At 43.6% G+C, this 12900-nt stretch overlaps 1 protein-coding gene across 1 annotated transcript; it reads right to left on the bottom strand.

Moving 5' to 3' along the window:
* Positions 1–433: 433 nt before the first annotated feature.
* On the bottom strand, positions 434–7807 carry slc39a5 (solute carrier family 39 member 5). Its single transcript, XM_064299039.1, has 12 exons — positions 7785–7807; positions 6347–6571; positions 5652–5857; positions 5121–5325; positions 4650–4827; positions 4022–4191; positions 3533–3658; positions 3356–3437; positions 2666–2836; positions 2320–2400; positions 1732–1922; positions 434–1439 (listed from the first exon to the last, which is right to left on the bottom strand). The coding sequence occupies exons 1-12, from the start codon at positions 7794–7796 to the stop codon at positions 1290–1292; spliced, it is 1797 nt and encodes a 598-aa protein (XP_064155109.1). The 5' UTR covers positions 7797–7807; the 3' UTR covers positions 434–1289.
* Between the last annotated feature and the right edge of the window lie 5093 nt (positions 7808–12900).

Below are 12900 nucleotides of genomic sequence, written 5' to 3'. Positions count from 1 at the left end.
GTGCACAACCACTGCAGCTGTGGCTCTCGGTTGTTCTGATTTCACCGTTTGCCCAAGACACACCATAGAACGGTGAAATCAGGCCATCTAACTGTTTCCAGAACATTCCGCACCCACAACCGTTTTGACCAGTGTTTCCTGTGACCCACCACTGGTGAGGCCTTGCTATACTATTACTCACAGGTGAAATGCATGACCATTTTTATTATCAGTACCTCTATATTTTCTTCAGTATAGTTTTATTTCAGGTCAGACCTGTGAAGGTGAAATCATATTCTTGTCTGACCTGTCTTTGAATAAGATGGGTACACAGGTAACACATCGACTTCAGTCAGATCAGTAGCTACCAACATGAATGGGTGGCCCTAGATACACAAAGTAAAAGCCCAGATACTTCCTGAAAAGAGGGAAAAACTTGATGCCTGACAGCGTCTGTGTGCAGTATCATCTGACTTTATTTGCATTTTATTCCATTAAAACCACAATAAAGAGCTTTATTAGCCTGTAAATTGGATTGCAGGTAGAGATGCATTGGATAAATTGCTGTGTGTTTGGCTGGAGTTTAAACCTCTGGACCACAGAACTGCATTACAGCTGGAACAGCTATTCCAGTGTGTGAAATAAGGATCAACTGTTCCAGTTGTAATGCAGTTCTGTGGTGTAGAGTTTTAAACTCAAGCCAAGGACACTGCAATTGACCCATTGGGTTTGGCAGTAAAAACAGGTCCACAAGCAGCAACATGGCATTGAATTATGATGCTGCTCAGTGTATTTGGTTTATTGGTGAATGGAATGTCCCATCACTTCTGCATAGTTTTTACATGAATCCTGCAACCGAGCTAGGCCTCTCTCATTAGTGACAATATGCTGGTCCAACTTAAAAAGTTTTTCAGAATGAGAGTAAGAGTGTAGTGTGTTAGGCTTTTTTCAGAGAGGACCGTGTTAGTGTCGTGAATTCATTAACTAGCCATTCTTCAGCCTAACAGGCAGCAGGTCAGTGCTGAATGTCATGTATCTCAAGTATGTTCACACAACATTGAGCCCAGAAGAGGAGACGCACCATCCAGTCACAGGCTATAATTCTGCCCAACACTGCAGGGCACTCCATACCTCCACACAGGTAGCAGAGTGATGTCAGTGCCCTCCTAGTGTCCTATTAATCAGAATCAGCTGATGGCGATGGGTCGTTGGGGTACTTCACCATTTTCACTACTGCTTTTTTTAAAAATCGGCCTCCGTTTTTTAAGTCTAAGCCTCTGCTGTGCGCTGCTGGTCTCCCTCCTCCCGGATCAGACGTCCCCCAGGTTGAAGGCGATGCTGTCCTCGAAGAGGGCGATGCAGAGCATGATGGCGCCCCCTGTCAGCAGGCCCAGGTTCTGCAGGAAGAAGCGGGTCAGGGGCCGCATGGGGCCCCGGTCGCCGTGCAGCATCTCGGGCGTCTGAAGCGGAGGAGAGAGAGAGAGAGAGAGGAGGCGTGATCTCTGAGCTGAGCCCTTTCTGTACTGCTTGACCTCATCCTACACGCACAGGCCGTATTCTGATGCTCCTATAGTAAAAAAAGTGAGTGCATTTGCACATTTCCCTAATGAACCTTGTCACCAGCATGCCGCTTAAAGTGCCCTAGCTATGTAGACACAAATACACTCTGCGAATCTCCAGTTTCTGAATTTTATCATTGTATACACACACACACCTCAGACCCTACACTCACACCCCAGCCCCTACACTCACCATGTCGACCAGGGCCACGTACAGGAAGACCCCCGCGGTGAGCGACAGGATCCAGGGGGAGAGCGCGGCGAAGTGGTGCCCCAGGACGGTGCCCGCCAGCAGGCCCAGCAGTCCCAGCGCGGCCGACGCCCCGCTGAACACCAGCAGCCTGCGCACGGGCCAGCCCGCCCCCAGCAGCAGCGCCAGGTCACCTGCGGAGACCCAACAACACCCCCCATCAGCGGGTCACCGCAGGAACCGTCATCCTGATTACAGGCAGGTCAACACATGTCGAGCCTCTTTATGACAGTCGCACTAGTAACTGGTCTGAGGAACGACAGCACCATGCTGCCATTTAAGTGTTGCTGTCGCTGTTCCAGATTATTGAGAGGAAAACTAGGAACATTTTTGTGCATGTATGGATTCTTCTGCCCCCTGGTGGTGGAATAAACTCCAGCCAACCGTGGAACTCTTCTCAAGGTTTTGTTATGAAGGTATTTAACAGTAAAGAAAAGGTGTGTGGTGTTTACTGTGAAAGACAGGTGTGTGGGGTTACTGTGAGGGTTTTAAGGTAAGGTGTTTTGTACAGGGTACATGTGGACTGCATACCCAGCTCATGGGGGAGTTCGTGGCAGAACACGGCCACAGTGGTGCTCAGACCGCCAGCCAGACCCTGAGAGAAAGCCACTCCTGTGGAAGACCGAGAACGAGCCACGTTACCCAACTGATCAGCAAGCATCTATTACAGCAGCCCGCCATTACAAAGGACATCAGCTGCACTAAATGTGCAGCCCTTTCTGACAGGCATCTCATTCAAGTACTGGTTGGCTACAGTGTCTGCGTGTCCTTTAATGGATTCCTTTCAACCAGCAACCAATTCCCTGCCTTAGAACCAGGCTGCAAAAACGGGACTCGTTTGATGCCCCACTCCCCATTACACACTCCCTTTGCTCACCAATTGCCAGGCCGTCGGTGAGATTGTGAATCCCATCCCCCATGACGACCATCCACACCAGGCTTCCCGTCCCAGAATGCCCCTGGCTCGGGGGACCGTGAGAGTGCCCGTGTCCATGCTCCTCCACGCTCAACCGCTCAGGGGGCGGGGCTGACTCTATCAGGGTCACGTCTGCAGGAAGGAAGAGGCGGGGCTTTGTTTCAGTCTCGACACAAGATGGAGGATTGTGGGAGCATGTACGATTCAGGCATCTGCCTTCAAATTCATCCACATTATATCTCTACTCATTCAGATCCTCCTTCAGAGTCACTGGACAAAAAACCTTTTTGTTTTCCATTTTGGCCACAGTTAAGGAGAGGCCAGTGGCACCTGCAGGCCTTTCCCATCGCTGCAACACGCTCCATCAGTTTGGGAGGCCAGCTACACACAGGGCTGGCTGCGTAATTATCCAAATAAAACCTGCTGCTTCTAAGCTGGCACCCAATCGCCCAGAAAAGGAGCTAATGAGTGATGGGGGTGAGGGGTGGGGTTACCATCAAACCCCTCCCACCTCAAGCTATAAGCAACACAACACTGCACAATGCAGATTTGGTCCTAAAGAGGAAACAATGGAACAGGCCTCAGGTTCCTGTGTAGCTCAGCTTGGTGTGTGAAGGCCTAAGTAACACAGGGCTCCATTCACACACTCACCGTGCAGAGCATCCAGCTCCCTCTCTGGTGCCCTTCCCCCCTGTGCACTGGGGGAATCCTGCTTCGTCTTCCTCACCTTCCTCTAAAAAGGAAAAAAAAACAGCTTTAAGCATCCACACAAGTTCAGCTGGCATCATCATAATACTCAGTTACATTACGTGTAGTATCCCTCCTCACCTTAAAGTGGCGCTGCAGCCCCATTGTGCCTTCAACCAAGAAGAAGAGGTAAAGGCCTGCGAGCACGCTGGCGCCTTTCAGCACAGAGTCCCTCTGCTCGGACTCGGAGTGAGATCCGGTTCTGGCCTGCAGCACAGATACACATCACAGCTTCAGCCCTGGAAAGGCCAACACCGGACCCACATACAGGGAGTCAACATGGGCCCTACACACACCCAGAACGTGAGACATACATGACCAAATCCTTAGGAATTAAACCTGCAGACACTGTGACCTGGAATCTGCAGACATGCCTCAGGACTGAGTTAACCTGCAGACACTGTGGCCCTCCAGGACTGGAGTTAAACCTGCAGACACTGTGGCCCTCCAGGACTGGAGTTAAATCTGCAGACCCAGTGGCCCTCCAGGTCTGGAGCTGGAGATCCCTGGTGTACAGCGTAGCATGAAAGTTCAGGAGAAATGTTGTCTTGCTCTTTGAGGGGTACCTACATGAGGCAGGAGGTGCAGCAGGGCGTCTCCGCACAGCGTGCCCATCGCCAGGGCTGCCATTGGGCACAGCAGGGTCTGGAGACGGGCGGGAGGCACCAGGGGTACCAGAGCCAGCGCCAGCAGGGAGGGCAGACTGATCACCACCAGGGCCAGGAAACCCCATCCCAGAGCTGCAGAGAGGGAGAGCATTCAGTGCCTAAACACACCCCTGAGATGCCTAAACACACCCCTGAGACACCTATACATACCCCTGAGATGCCTGAACACACCCCTGAGATGCCTAAACGCACCCAGAGACGCCTAAACCCACCCCTGAGATGCCTAAACAATAAACACACCCCTGACATACCTAAACACAGCTCTGAGACACCTACACACACCTGAGATGCCTAAACGCATCCCTAAGTCACCTCCTAAACACATCCATAATTTTCTATGTGCTCCAGCAAGGAAATTACAAAACTATTTCCTTGTCCCCAAAAAACGTTTCAATTTTAACAACAATAATTACTATCTAATGCAAAGTGGCTGTTTTCTCATGATTGGCACACAAACCTTCATGAGCCCCAGCACAGATGGATTTACCATGCACTATCAGTGACTCCACTGAGTTTCGGCTTTTCCATACCTACGAGGAAAGACCCACTCTTTCCCGCCTCCAGCCCCTCCCCCTCAGGGTGACGCAGGCAGACCCCGCTCTCAATCTGATACAGGAGGGCGGGGCACAGGAAGGTGAAGTGGGAGGGCGTGATGTGGGACGCTTTCCCCAGGCCAAAATTCCACAGGAGCTGAGTGACATTTAAACACTGCAAGCAAGAAAGAAAAGAACAAACAGGAATGAAACCATGCACTGCTTAATAAAGCAAGAGGTACTATATACATTAACAACACTATTGCTGCTAATTGCTAAAAAAAACTGCATTTCACAATTAACATTTCTTAAAGGCCTGAAAACAGGTATAGGAAAAATAAATACCATGACCTTTTTACAAGGTGGCAGGAAATCAACCTTTGATGTTGATATCAAGGAGCTGAGAGTTCTGGACCATATGCTGTGTAAGCGTGAGATAAATTCCGTGCCAGAGCAGTCATTACGCACGTTCCCGTGGAGGTGGGTCTTAATCGGGTGATCCGGCTCAAAGGAGGGCCCCTCAGGGTGTGTCTGCCCAGGTTGGGGATGGGGGGCTCTGGGTAACTCCAGGTGATCCTGCCCCTCCTTTCCACTGGCGGGCCTGTGGTAGACCTCAGCAGGGCCGACGGTGTCCTCTGCCCCCCACTCTGAGCCTGTCTCCCCGCTACTTCCGCTGGAAATTCAGAGGGGTTGAGAGAGCATATCATCAACATCAATGCCTTATTCACAGAACACTTAATCCATCATGGCACACTGTACATTCTTAATTTAATAACCCTTTAGCTGTCACTTAGTGAAATACATAATGTGAACAGTCAGAATTATTTCACTTTTGATCACTTATTACTTTGATCTCCATTTTCCTTTATAGTCCAGTTCTGGGCCCGTGTTCTTAAAGCTGGAGTGCTGATCCAGGACCTGCTTTTCCAGGTTCTGTCCTTCGCAGACAACTTATGCGCCTGTGGCCAGCGATGGCCGCGCAAAACACTGCTCTCTCACCTCTCCAGGATGTGGGGGGGAGCGGCGGGCCCATCGTGGGGGTGCAGGTTTTGGGAAGAGGGAGGGATGTGCTTCAGCCCCTGCTGGCTGATCTGCAGCACGTTGACCTCCCCGAGTCCCAAACTTCCCAGCAGCCTCTTCAGGCCCCCGTAAGACAGCGTCCCGTTGTCCCCGTACTGCAGAAACAGCCTCTGCAGGTAATAGCCCTTAACACAGGAATTCACATGAAAGTAGAACATTCTCACACCTCGGTCAAGATTACCTCTGAAAGAGTAAGCAGAGTTTGCGTTTGTCATGGCGCAAGAAAGGTCACTGAATTATCTTGTGTCCGAGATGTCAATACATGAACACGTGCCTGTATGCAGACATTTTTTGTTAGATTTTTTTTTTGTTTTTTTTAAATAATCATTGATATTACTACAGTATCATTAGCTATGCAGAAATGTACAAAAGTTTTTTGTTTTTTTTAAAGTAAAGGGCAATCGCCGAAAGACGTATACACATTTTAGTTTTGCAAAGTAGGCCTACTTATCACTACATCGCGTTAATGCATTACAGGGTGTTTATGGCAGCCAATCACGTTAAGCATTTTTCTCTAAGTACAATGGTCACCACACGTCCATACCTTGGATATGCACAGGCAAAGTCCAGCACTAGAGAAAAACTGTTTCTTTGTTTTTTTCCGGAGTGCATACCTGCTCCTTAAACGCCTCCTCCAAATATCCCGGTCCAAAGGGCTCTGCTCTGCTGCTGTTCGCCGTCTGTTCTTCTTTCCACTGCGGCGCCTTCTTCGATGCGGCAGTGCTGGCTACCAGCGGCTTCGGGCCGACTCCCATCTCAGAGCACAGTGTCAGAGCGGCAAGCGCTGCCAACAAACAGGGCACTCGGAACGGCCCGCGGCGCTGGACAAAGGCCATCCTCTGTGAATAACAGCACAGTAACGTCTATGTGAAAATGGCGGAGTTCAGGATCATTTCTGTGGCAGTGTACTACAGATACTACGTTTTTCAACAATTTTATCAGAGATAACGGACTCTGGAAAGACGTCACACTACTCCTGTCACACAATGCACATGATTTCTTTAACCCTTTGAAGAGTAGGTTTTTCAGAATTTTCTTTCAACATTCTAAGTCGATGTTCAAGACCCTCATTGCTTTCAATTGCCACTAGTGATTTTTATATCAACATTAGAGCGTTCCGTTAAAAACATTGGAATCACACATTTGTGATATTGCACCATAAGGTCAAATCAATTGACCTAGCTGCACGCTCGGGGTTGACAGAAGTGCTTTCCAACAGATTACCCTTTTTGTCCGAATCGTATCATCTTTTCGAGGCCATTTATAGCATTTAGGAATGTAAACTGGCAAGTGACCTGATGAAAATAAATACGGGAACGACCAACCTTCCCTGCAAAAACTGTACTGAAATGCGGATGACTGGTTTACTCAGCATAGTGTGAAAAGAGATCCTAGCATTCACCTACCCTTCCGTTGACGGTATCATAGATAGGCTACTTACTGAATTAATTCATACTTAACCGCTTTCAGTTTTTAGAAGTAAAAATGTATGTTTGTATTTTTCAATTTACTGACAAGCTTGCTTGCATTTAAATTAGTTACGTAGGCAGTCTATAGCTAGTGGTCGTTTTCATACATATTACTCCTACATGACTTTTGCCTACACTCATTTTTAACATCCAAAACACTAGTTTAACTTTCCTGTTATCGTCATATTTTGTGTTAAAGTTACTACTTTTGTCTTACAAATATAAAATGTATTAGTTAAGCATACAAACGGATACTTTCTAATACAGAGACTGTTGAAAGTAACCCAACACAAAATGTGTTGTCCTTAATTAGACATGAGAGGTGAGTTCAAAAATGACACGTCATGTGTTGTTTTAAACACAACTGTTTAATATCCTTGTAACTACTTATTTGGGGTATGAAGTTTTATCCAACAAACATATTCTATGCTACTCATATAGCATCGGGTCAACAACATCAACCTAGCTCTAGACTATAAGAAAATTAAATCCATCGGATTTAGCAGTCAACGTCCACTAGGCCTATTATTCACTCTCAAAACAGGTGTGTTAAAAACAACACAAAGTGTCACTTTTAATATACCTCCATGTTCATTTAAGGACTAGCCTAGTGTACATATTTCGTGTTATGCCCAGTTCAGACCAAAAATGCGCGACACGACCAGCTGCAACTGGCGACGCTTTGCAACATTCTGGCCAACTGCGATTAGACAACTTGAATCGGCTGCAATGGCAAGCGCCCGCAAGACGTTCTGCGACGAGTGGTTCACACTACTGCAACTCCTCTCAACAACAGTCTAAACGGTTTTGTTGCGTCGCGAATCTTTGGTCTGAAGTAGGCTTTAGGCTACATTCTACACAGTCTGTGTTAAAAGTCTCCCTTTGTAATACATACATTGTAGGTTTTTTTACGCAAACGTATTAACTTAGAGACAACGTGTTGAAAGTTACACAAAAGTATAGTGACACAAAAAGTGTGTTGGATATTAACACATCCTTTTTGAGAGTGTACAACTGCCTATTACATACCTGTCATTTCACTATTGCAGGAGGCATAGGACAAACATTGGACATTAAAAGCTGAACACCAAAAAGAGCAGCTAAATGGTAAACCACCATATTTCTATCGCTGTAGCCTGTGCAGATACGAGGTCATCCAGTTCAGGTTGACCTTTAAAAGAGGGTTCATATTGCAGTTGAACTATAACACAATAACCAATACGCTGAATTTTTGGCGTTTAGGCGATGCGGGGAAATAAATGATGAAAATGGAATGCTTACCTTAAATTTGTCAATGGAACGAAAGTTGGAAAATTGGCCGGCCGCTCAAGCAATAGGCATCGTTCTCAAACAGGCGCAGATCGAGATTTGTTTGCATGAAACTGGCTCGTGTTTTCAAGTTAATATTAACCTCACAAAATGTTTCGTAAATATGTGACCAAACCATAAGATTGATTTGAAAAATTCCATATAATAGCCTACATCGATTAGCACTGTTTACGTCTTGCACGTTTTTTTTTCCAGCCGAGCGATATCTCCAGTAGGCTAAACATGCGTGAAATGACCATTCCAGCACACATACTTTGTCCTGAAACACGCCTACCTCGGCTACCTGTCTGCCTACAACATAATCTCAGTTAGACTGCAAAACATAGTTGCTAATTTCAATTGTGGATGAAGTTCTACACAACACGCAATCTGTCTTCCGGTCTGCGGTGAGATGTTGATCAAGCCGTGTCATTGCTAGGAACCTGTGGGTTGATGGGTGCTGATGGTTTTAACACCTAATCTTGTCTTAAATTATCTATGCTTCAGTGCCGCTGTCTGTTTGCCATTTTAAAATTTTGCCTCCAATGTTTTTTTTGTCTTTGATGTAGATTGCACACAGTTGTAGCCTACTAGATACCCAGATAATTCATTATCTCGATAGATGTTTGTCAGGGCTCCTCTGAAAAGGAAACTTAGGTCTAATTAGGACCTCCCTCAAAATTTTTATTAAAAAATGAATAAAAATGTAAGCCTCGTTAAACCTGCCGAGACATGCCATGGAATATCTTTCAAAACGAACGTGTCTTATGTTCTGTTTAGGGTAACAAAATCATCACAACAGAGTAGGCCTACTCATAAAATGGTACACAACAAACATAATCGTGAAGAAAAATAATGCATGCAACTGATTATTCCAGTATTTCAGAATAAAGTTATTGCAAATCATATGGTTGTAGCAGCGGTCATACAGTTCTGTCAGAATATGGCTAAAGAAGTAAGTAACTGATGATAACTTGAGGGCACATTTCACGTTATTTTTCAAGGGGCAGCTGGGGACTGTGAGTTGAACCCTTGACCTGATAGGTTGCTGCACTTAAAGAGTTTAAGCAAACTCTGAATACATAGTAATGAGATTTAGGGGTGGAAGACAGAGAGAAGTCTAGTTTTTCCAGTCAAATTCCAGACTTTGTTGCTTATGTCTGTGTACTCTTCAAAGTAGAAGTATATATTGGTGAGTCCGCAACTTTTAATAACGAATATATATATATATATATATAAAATGTATTTATTTATTTATTTAGTTTTTTTATTTAAATCTTTATGTAACCAGGGAAGGTCCCATTGAGATTAAAAATATCTTTTTCAAGGGAGCCCTGGTCAAGACAGGCAGCAGCACAAAAATGTTGCAAATAAGACAAAACAGTACAACAAACAATTAGCACTACAATATAAAACAATCAACAACAATGTGCAATAAAAGCAACATATCAAAAATTCAGTTTAAACACCGATCCTATCGATTCCGCCTCCAGTTCTTTCATCGTGGATTTAAAAGCATTCAGCGAAATCAAAACATTAAGCTTTAAGTCATTTTGCAATTTATTCCAGTCCGAAGGTGCAGAATAAATCAATGCCCTTAATTTTCCAGTCTCTGTACTTGGGACAGAAAGCATTAAAATGTCCTGAGATCGCAAGGCATACTGTTCAGTATTTTTCTGCGATATAAATATACGGAGGTACGATGGGAGCAGACCAAGAATTGCCTTGTATATAAAAGTATATACAAGTACAAAGTATATACGTACAAGTCGATGGGTTGCCAAAGCAGGCCATCCTACCCGAGAGGATAGCTCACAATGGTGAGTCATGGCTTTGCATTTTGTAATAAATCTCAGGGAAGCATGGTAAACTGTGTCATGTGAAGAAATTGAGCAGAGGCATGCATATATAAAAGATCACTGTAGTCCAACACTGACAGAAAGGTGGCAGCAACAAGTCCCTTTTAGGAATCATTGATCAAAATATGATTCATTGTTTGCATTGATCAAAAAGTATTTATAAGAATTAACGGTCTTAATAATATATATATATATTATATATATATATATATATATATATATATATATATATACACGAAGTAAAGTTTTCCATACTTAAATATTTTTTTCGTTAGATTTTTATTCCATGGCATAAATTTTTTTGACCTCTTCTTCACCCAGAGTCATGTTACTTCCTCAAAAATATGTTCATCCAACTGGTTTGATGGAATGCTGTTCTCTTTCGCAATAAACTGTACCCGAGTTGGCCGGACGCCGGTCTTCACAGCTGCTCATTGGCCCAAGTAATTGGAAAGCGCATCGGCACGCCCCTTGTTGGTGAGTTGCGGAACGGTCGCTGACTGGCGTCACCGACGCTCTATGCCGCGTGTACACTCCGTTCCCTCTAGTGGTAATCCAGTAGAAATACACAAGACGATGATAGATGACTCATTTGATTTGTGTAGAAAAGATTCTGCGCGCTGCAGCTGCAGTTATACACATTCATATCTTTTACATTGATAATCTCGACGCATTTCCGTTAACCGGACATTACTTTACGTGACTGAATGACATTTGGACCATAAGTCTGAGTAAAAATGAGCTTGAAGAAGTGAAAATGTAATTAAATACAGACTAGGGGCAGGACTACACCCTAGACAGGCCGCCAATCTATCGCAGGGCACACACACACTATTCACTCACACCTATGGGCAATTTAGAGTCTCCAGCTAGCCTACCTGCATGTTTTTGGACTGGAGGAAATTGGGTTTTTAACACGAGTTTAAGTTATTTCAAAATATTTCCCTTTTATTAACATGGTGCAGTATTAATGGCTCATAACGGTGGCTCATTTTCATTTTATTCATGTTTAAACTTTTTCATTATCTACCAAATGGTTAGTTTTAGTGGCAATCTGTCCACACTTCACCAATTATGACTATTTATTACATGAGAAAATATGTAGCAATTATAGGAACAATCAATAAAGATGACTAAAAAGCTTGTATAAAATACCAGAGGTAATACATATTGAAGACTCTAAAATGGGAAAATAATATCCTTTTGTATGACTGAAATTTCTCACATTTAAATAGGCAGTGAGTTTTATATCTAAACATCTAGGCACTCTGGTATTTAATGCTTTGTGCACACTCCTTTTATAATAGTAGCACAACTGAGTAATCTGTCATTTGTATGAGATTGATAAACGTATCTTGAGAGATCTCATTCCTCATTCCTGACCACCTGTACTGGGAAGAGAGGAGGAACACTATAGAAAACAACTCTGCTGGCAGAGCACAGAAAGTACTGAAAAGAGGGATGGCAATCATTTTGACACCATCTTTTTGGGAAATAAAAAGAAAATGTGTTAATAATGAACCAATTTCTCCTAACAATTGCATCAATAAATAGAAATATAATTTTCCGTGTTTTCAGTGTAGATAATTACCTGTTCTGTTTATTTTATACAGCCTTTTTGCTCATTTTTTTCAATGATGCCAATCATCTCAGAACGCACTGAATATGACAGTCAAACAATATATTAACTTGGCATTGAAACTTTGAAATGAATATCAACATTTTATAATGATGCATGTTCCACAAATGAGTTAGGCTTCAGTTCAAAATAGTTTGATTCATATTGTGACACAACTACACTTCGCTTTCTTTTGACTTTGCTAAATAAATAAATAAAATGCATTTTATATCTAGGTTTTACCAATGCTGAAGAAAATGTCAAAAGGTTTTTAATGAAAATAAAAACTAATGAATAATCATGGGGGAAATACGATCTGTGAGGGATGAGAAACATTATGGCACTAAATGTTGTTTTGTTAATGGTTGAGATAAAGATAATCTCTTTGGAGAAAACTTTTTTTTTTTTTTTGGACGATCTAACAAGCACCAGTCATTTTGACCCATAACATTTTTTCTGCTTCTGATAGTTGAACATAACAGTAGTGTTAAAGAAATAAAAGAAAATAAATGGACAATGTTGATCAGTACGTGTGTCCCTGAAGTCACAGGGTTTACTGAACTGGATGATGTCATCTGATAATTTTACTGCCCTTATTCACTACTGCATCTGCCTGTCTTGTCTTCCAAGTCTGTACCGAGGAATCGGGATTGCCAATATTATCTTGTCCTTGTCCATTATTTGAACCTAAGTATTGGCTCGTACCAACCACTTATCCACTGATAAATGAACGTCTGAGTTTGTTTATTAAGGTTTACCAATGAAACAATTACAATCGCTGTTTCCATTTGTAACTGGTGTCTTGTGAACGAGAACCAGTTTTATCATATTAAATACCTTACATTTACACGCCAACGACAAATTATCAATTCGTACGGTGCTCTTCTGCAGGCTACCTTGATGCGCACTCTCTT

The sequence above is a fragment of the Anguilla rostrata genome, chromosome 11 (genome assembly GCF_018555375.3).
Source record: "Anguilla rostrata isolate EN2019 chromosome 11, ASM1855537v3, whole genome shotgun sequence".
Taxonomy (NCBI): domain Eukaryota; kingdom Metazoa; phylum Chordata; class Actinopteri; order Anguilliformes; family Anguillidae; genus Anguilla; species Anguilla rostrata.
The sequence above is the reverse complement of the archived record's forward strand: the minus strand, read 5'-3'. Positions and strand labels throughout refer to the sequence as shown.

What these genes read in the sequence shown, in the direction of transcription:
- slc39a5 (XM_064299039.1), bottom strand. An exon ending in TGCTGCACCTCCTGCCTCAT is followed by an intron (nt 3,659 to 4,021) that starts GTAGGTACCCCT and finishes TCTGTGCTGCAG; the next exon opens with GCCAGAACCGGATCTCACTC. An exon ending in CACCGACGGCCTGGCAATTG is followed by an intron (nt 2,401 to 2,665) that starts GTGAGCAAAGGG and finishes GGTCTTCCACAG; the next exon opens with GAGTGGCTTTCTCTCAGGGT.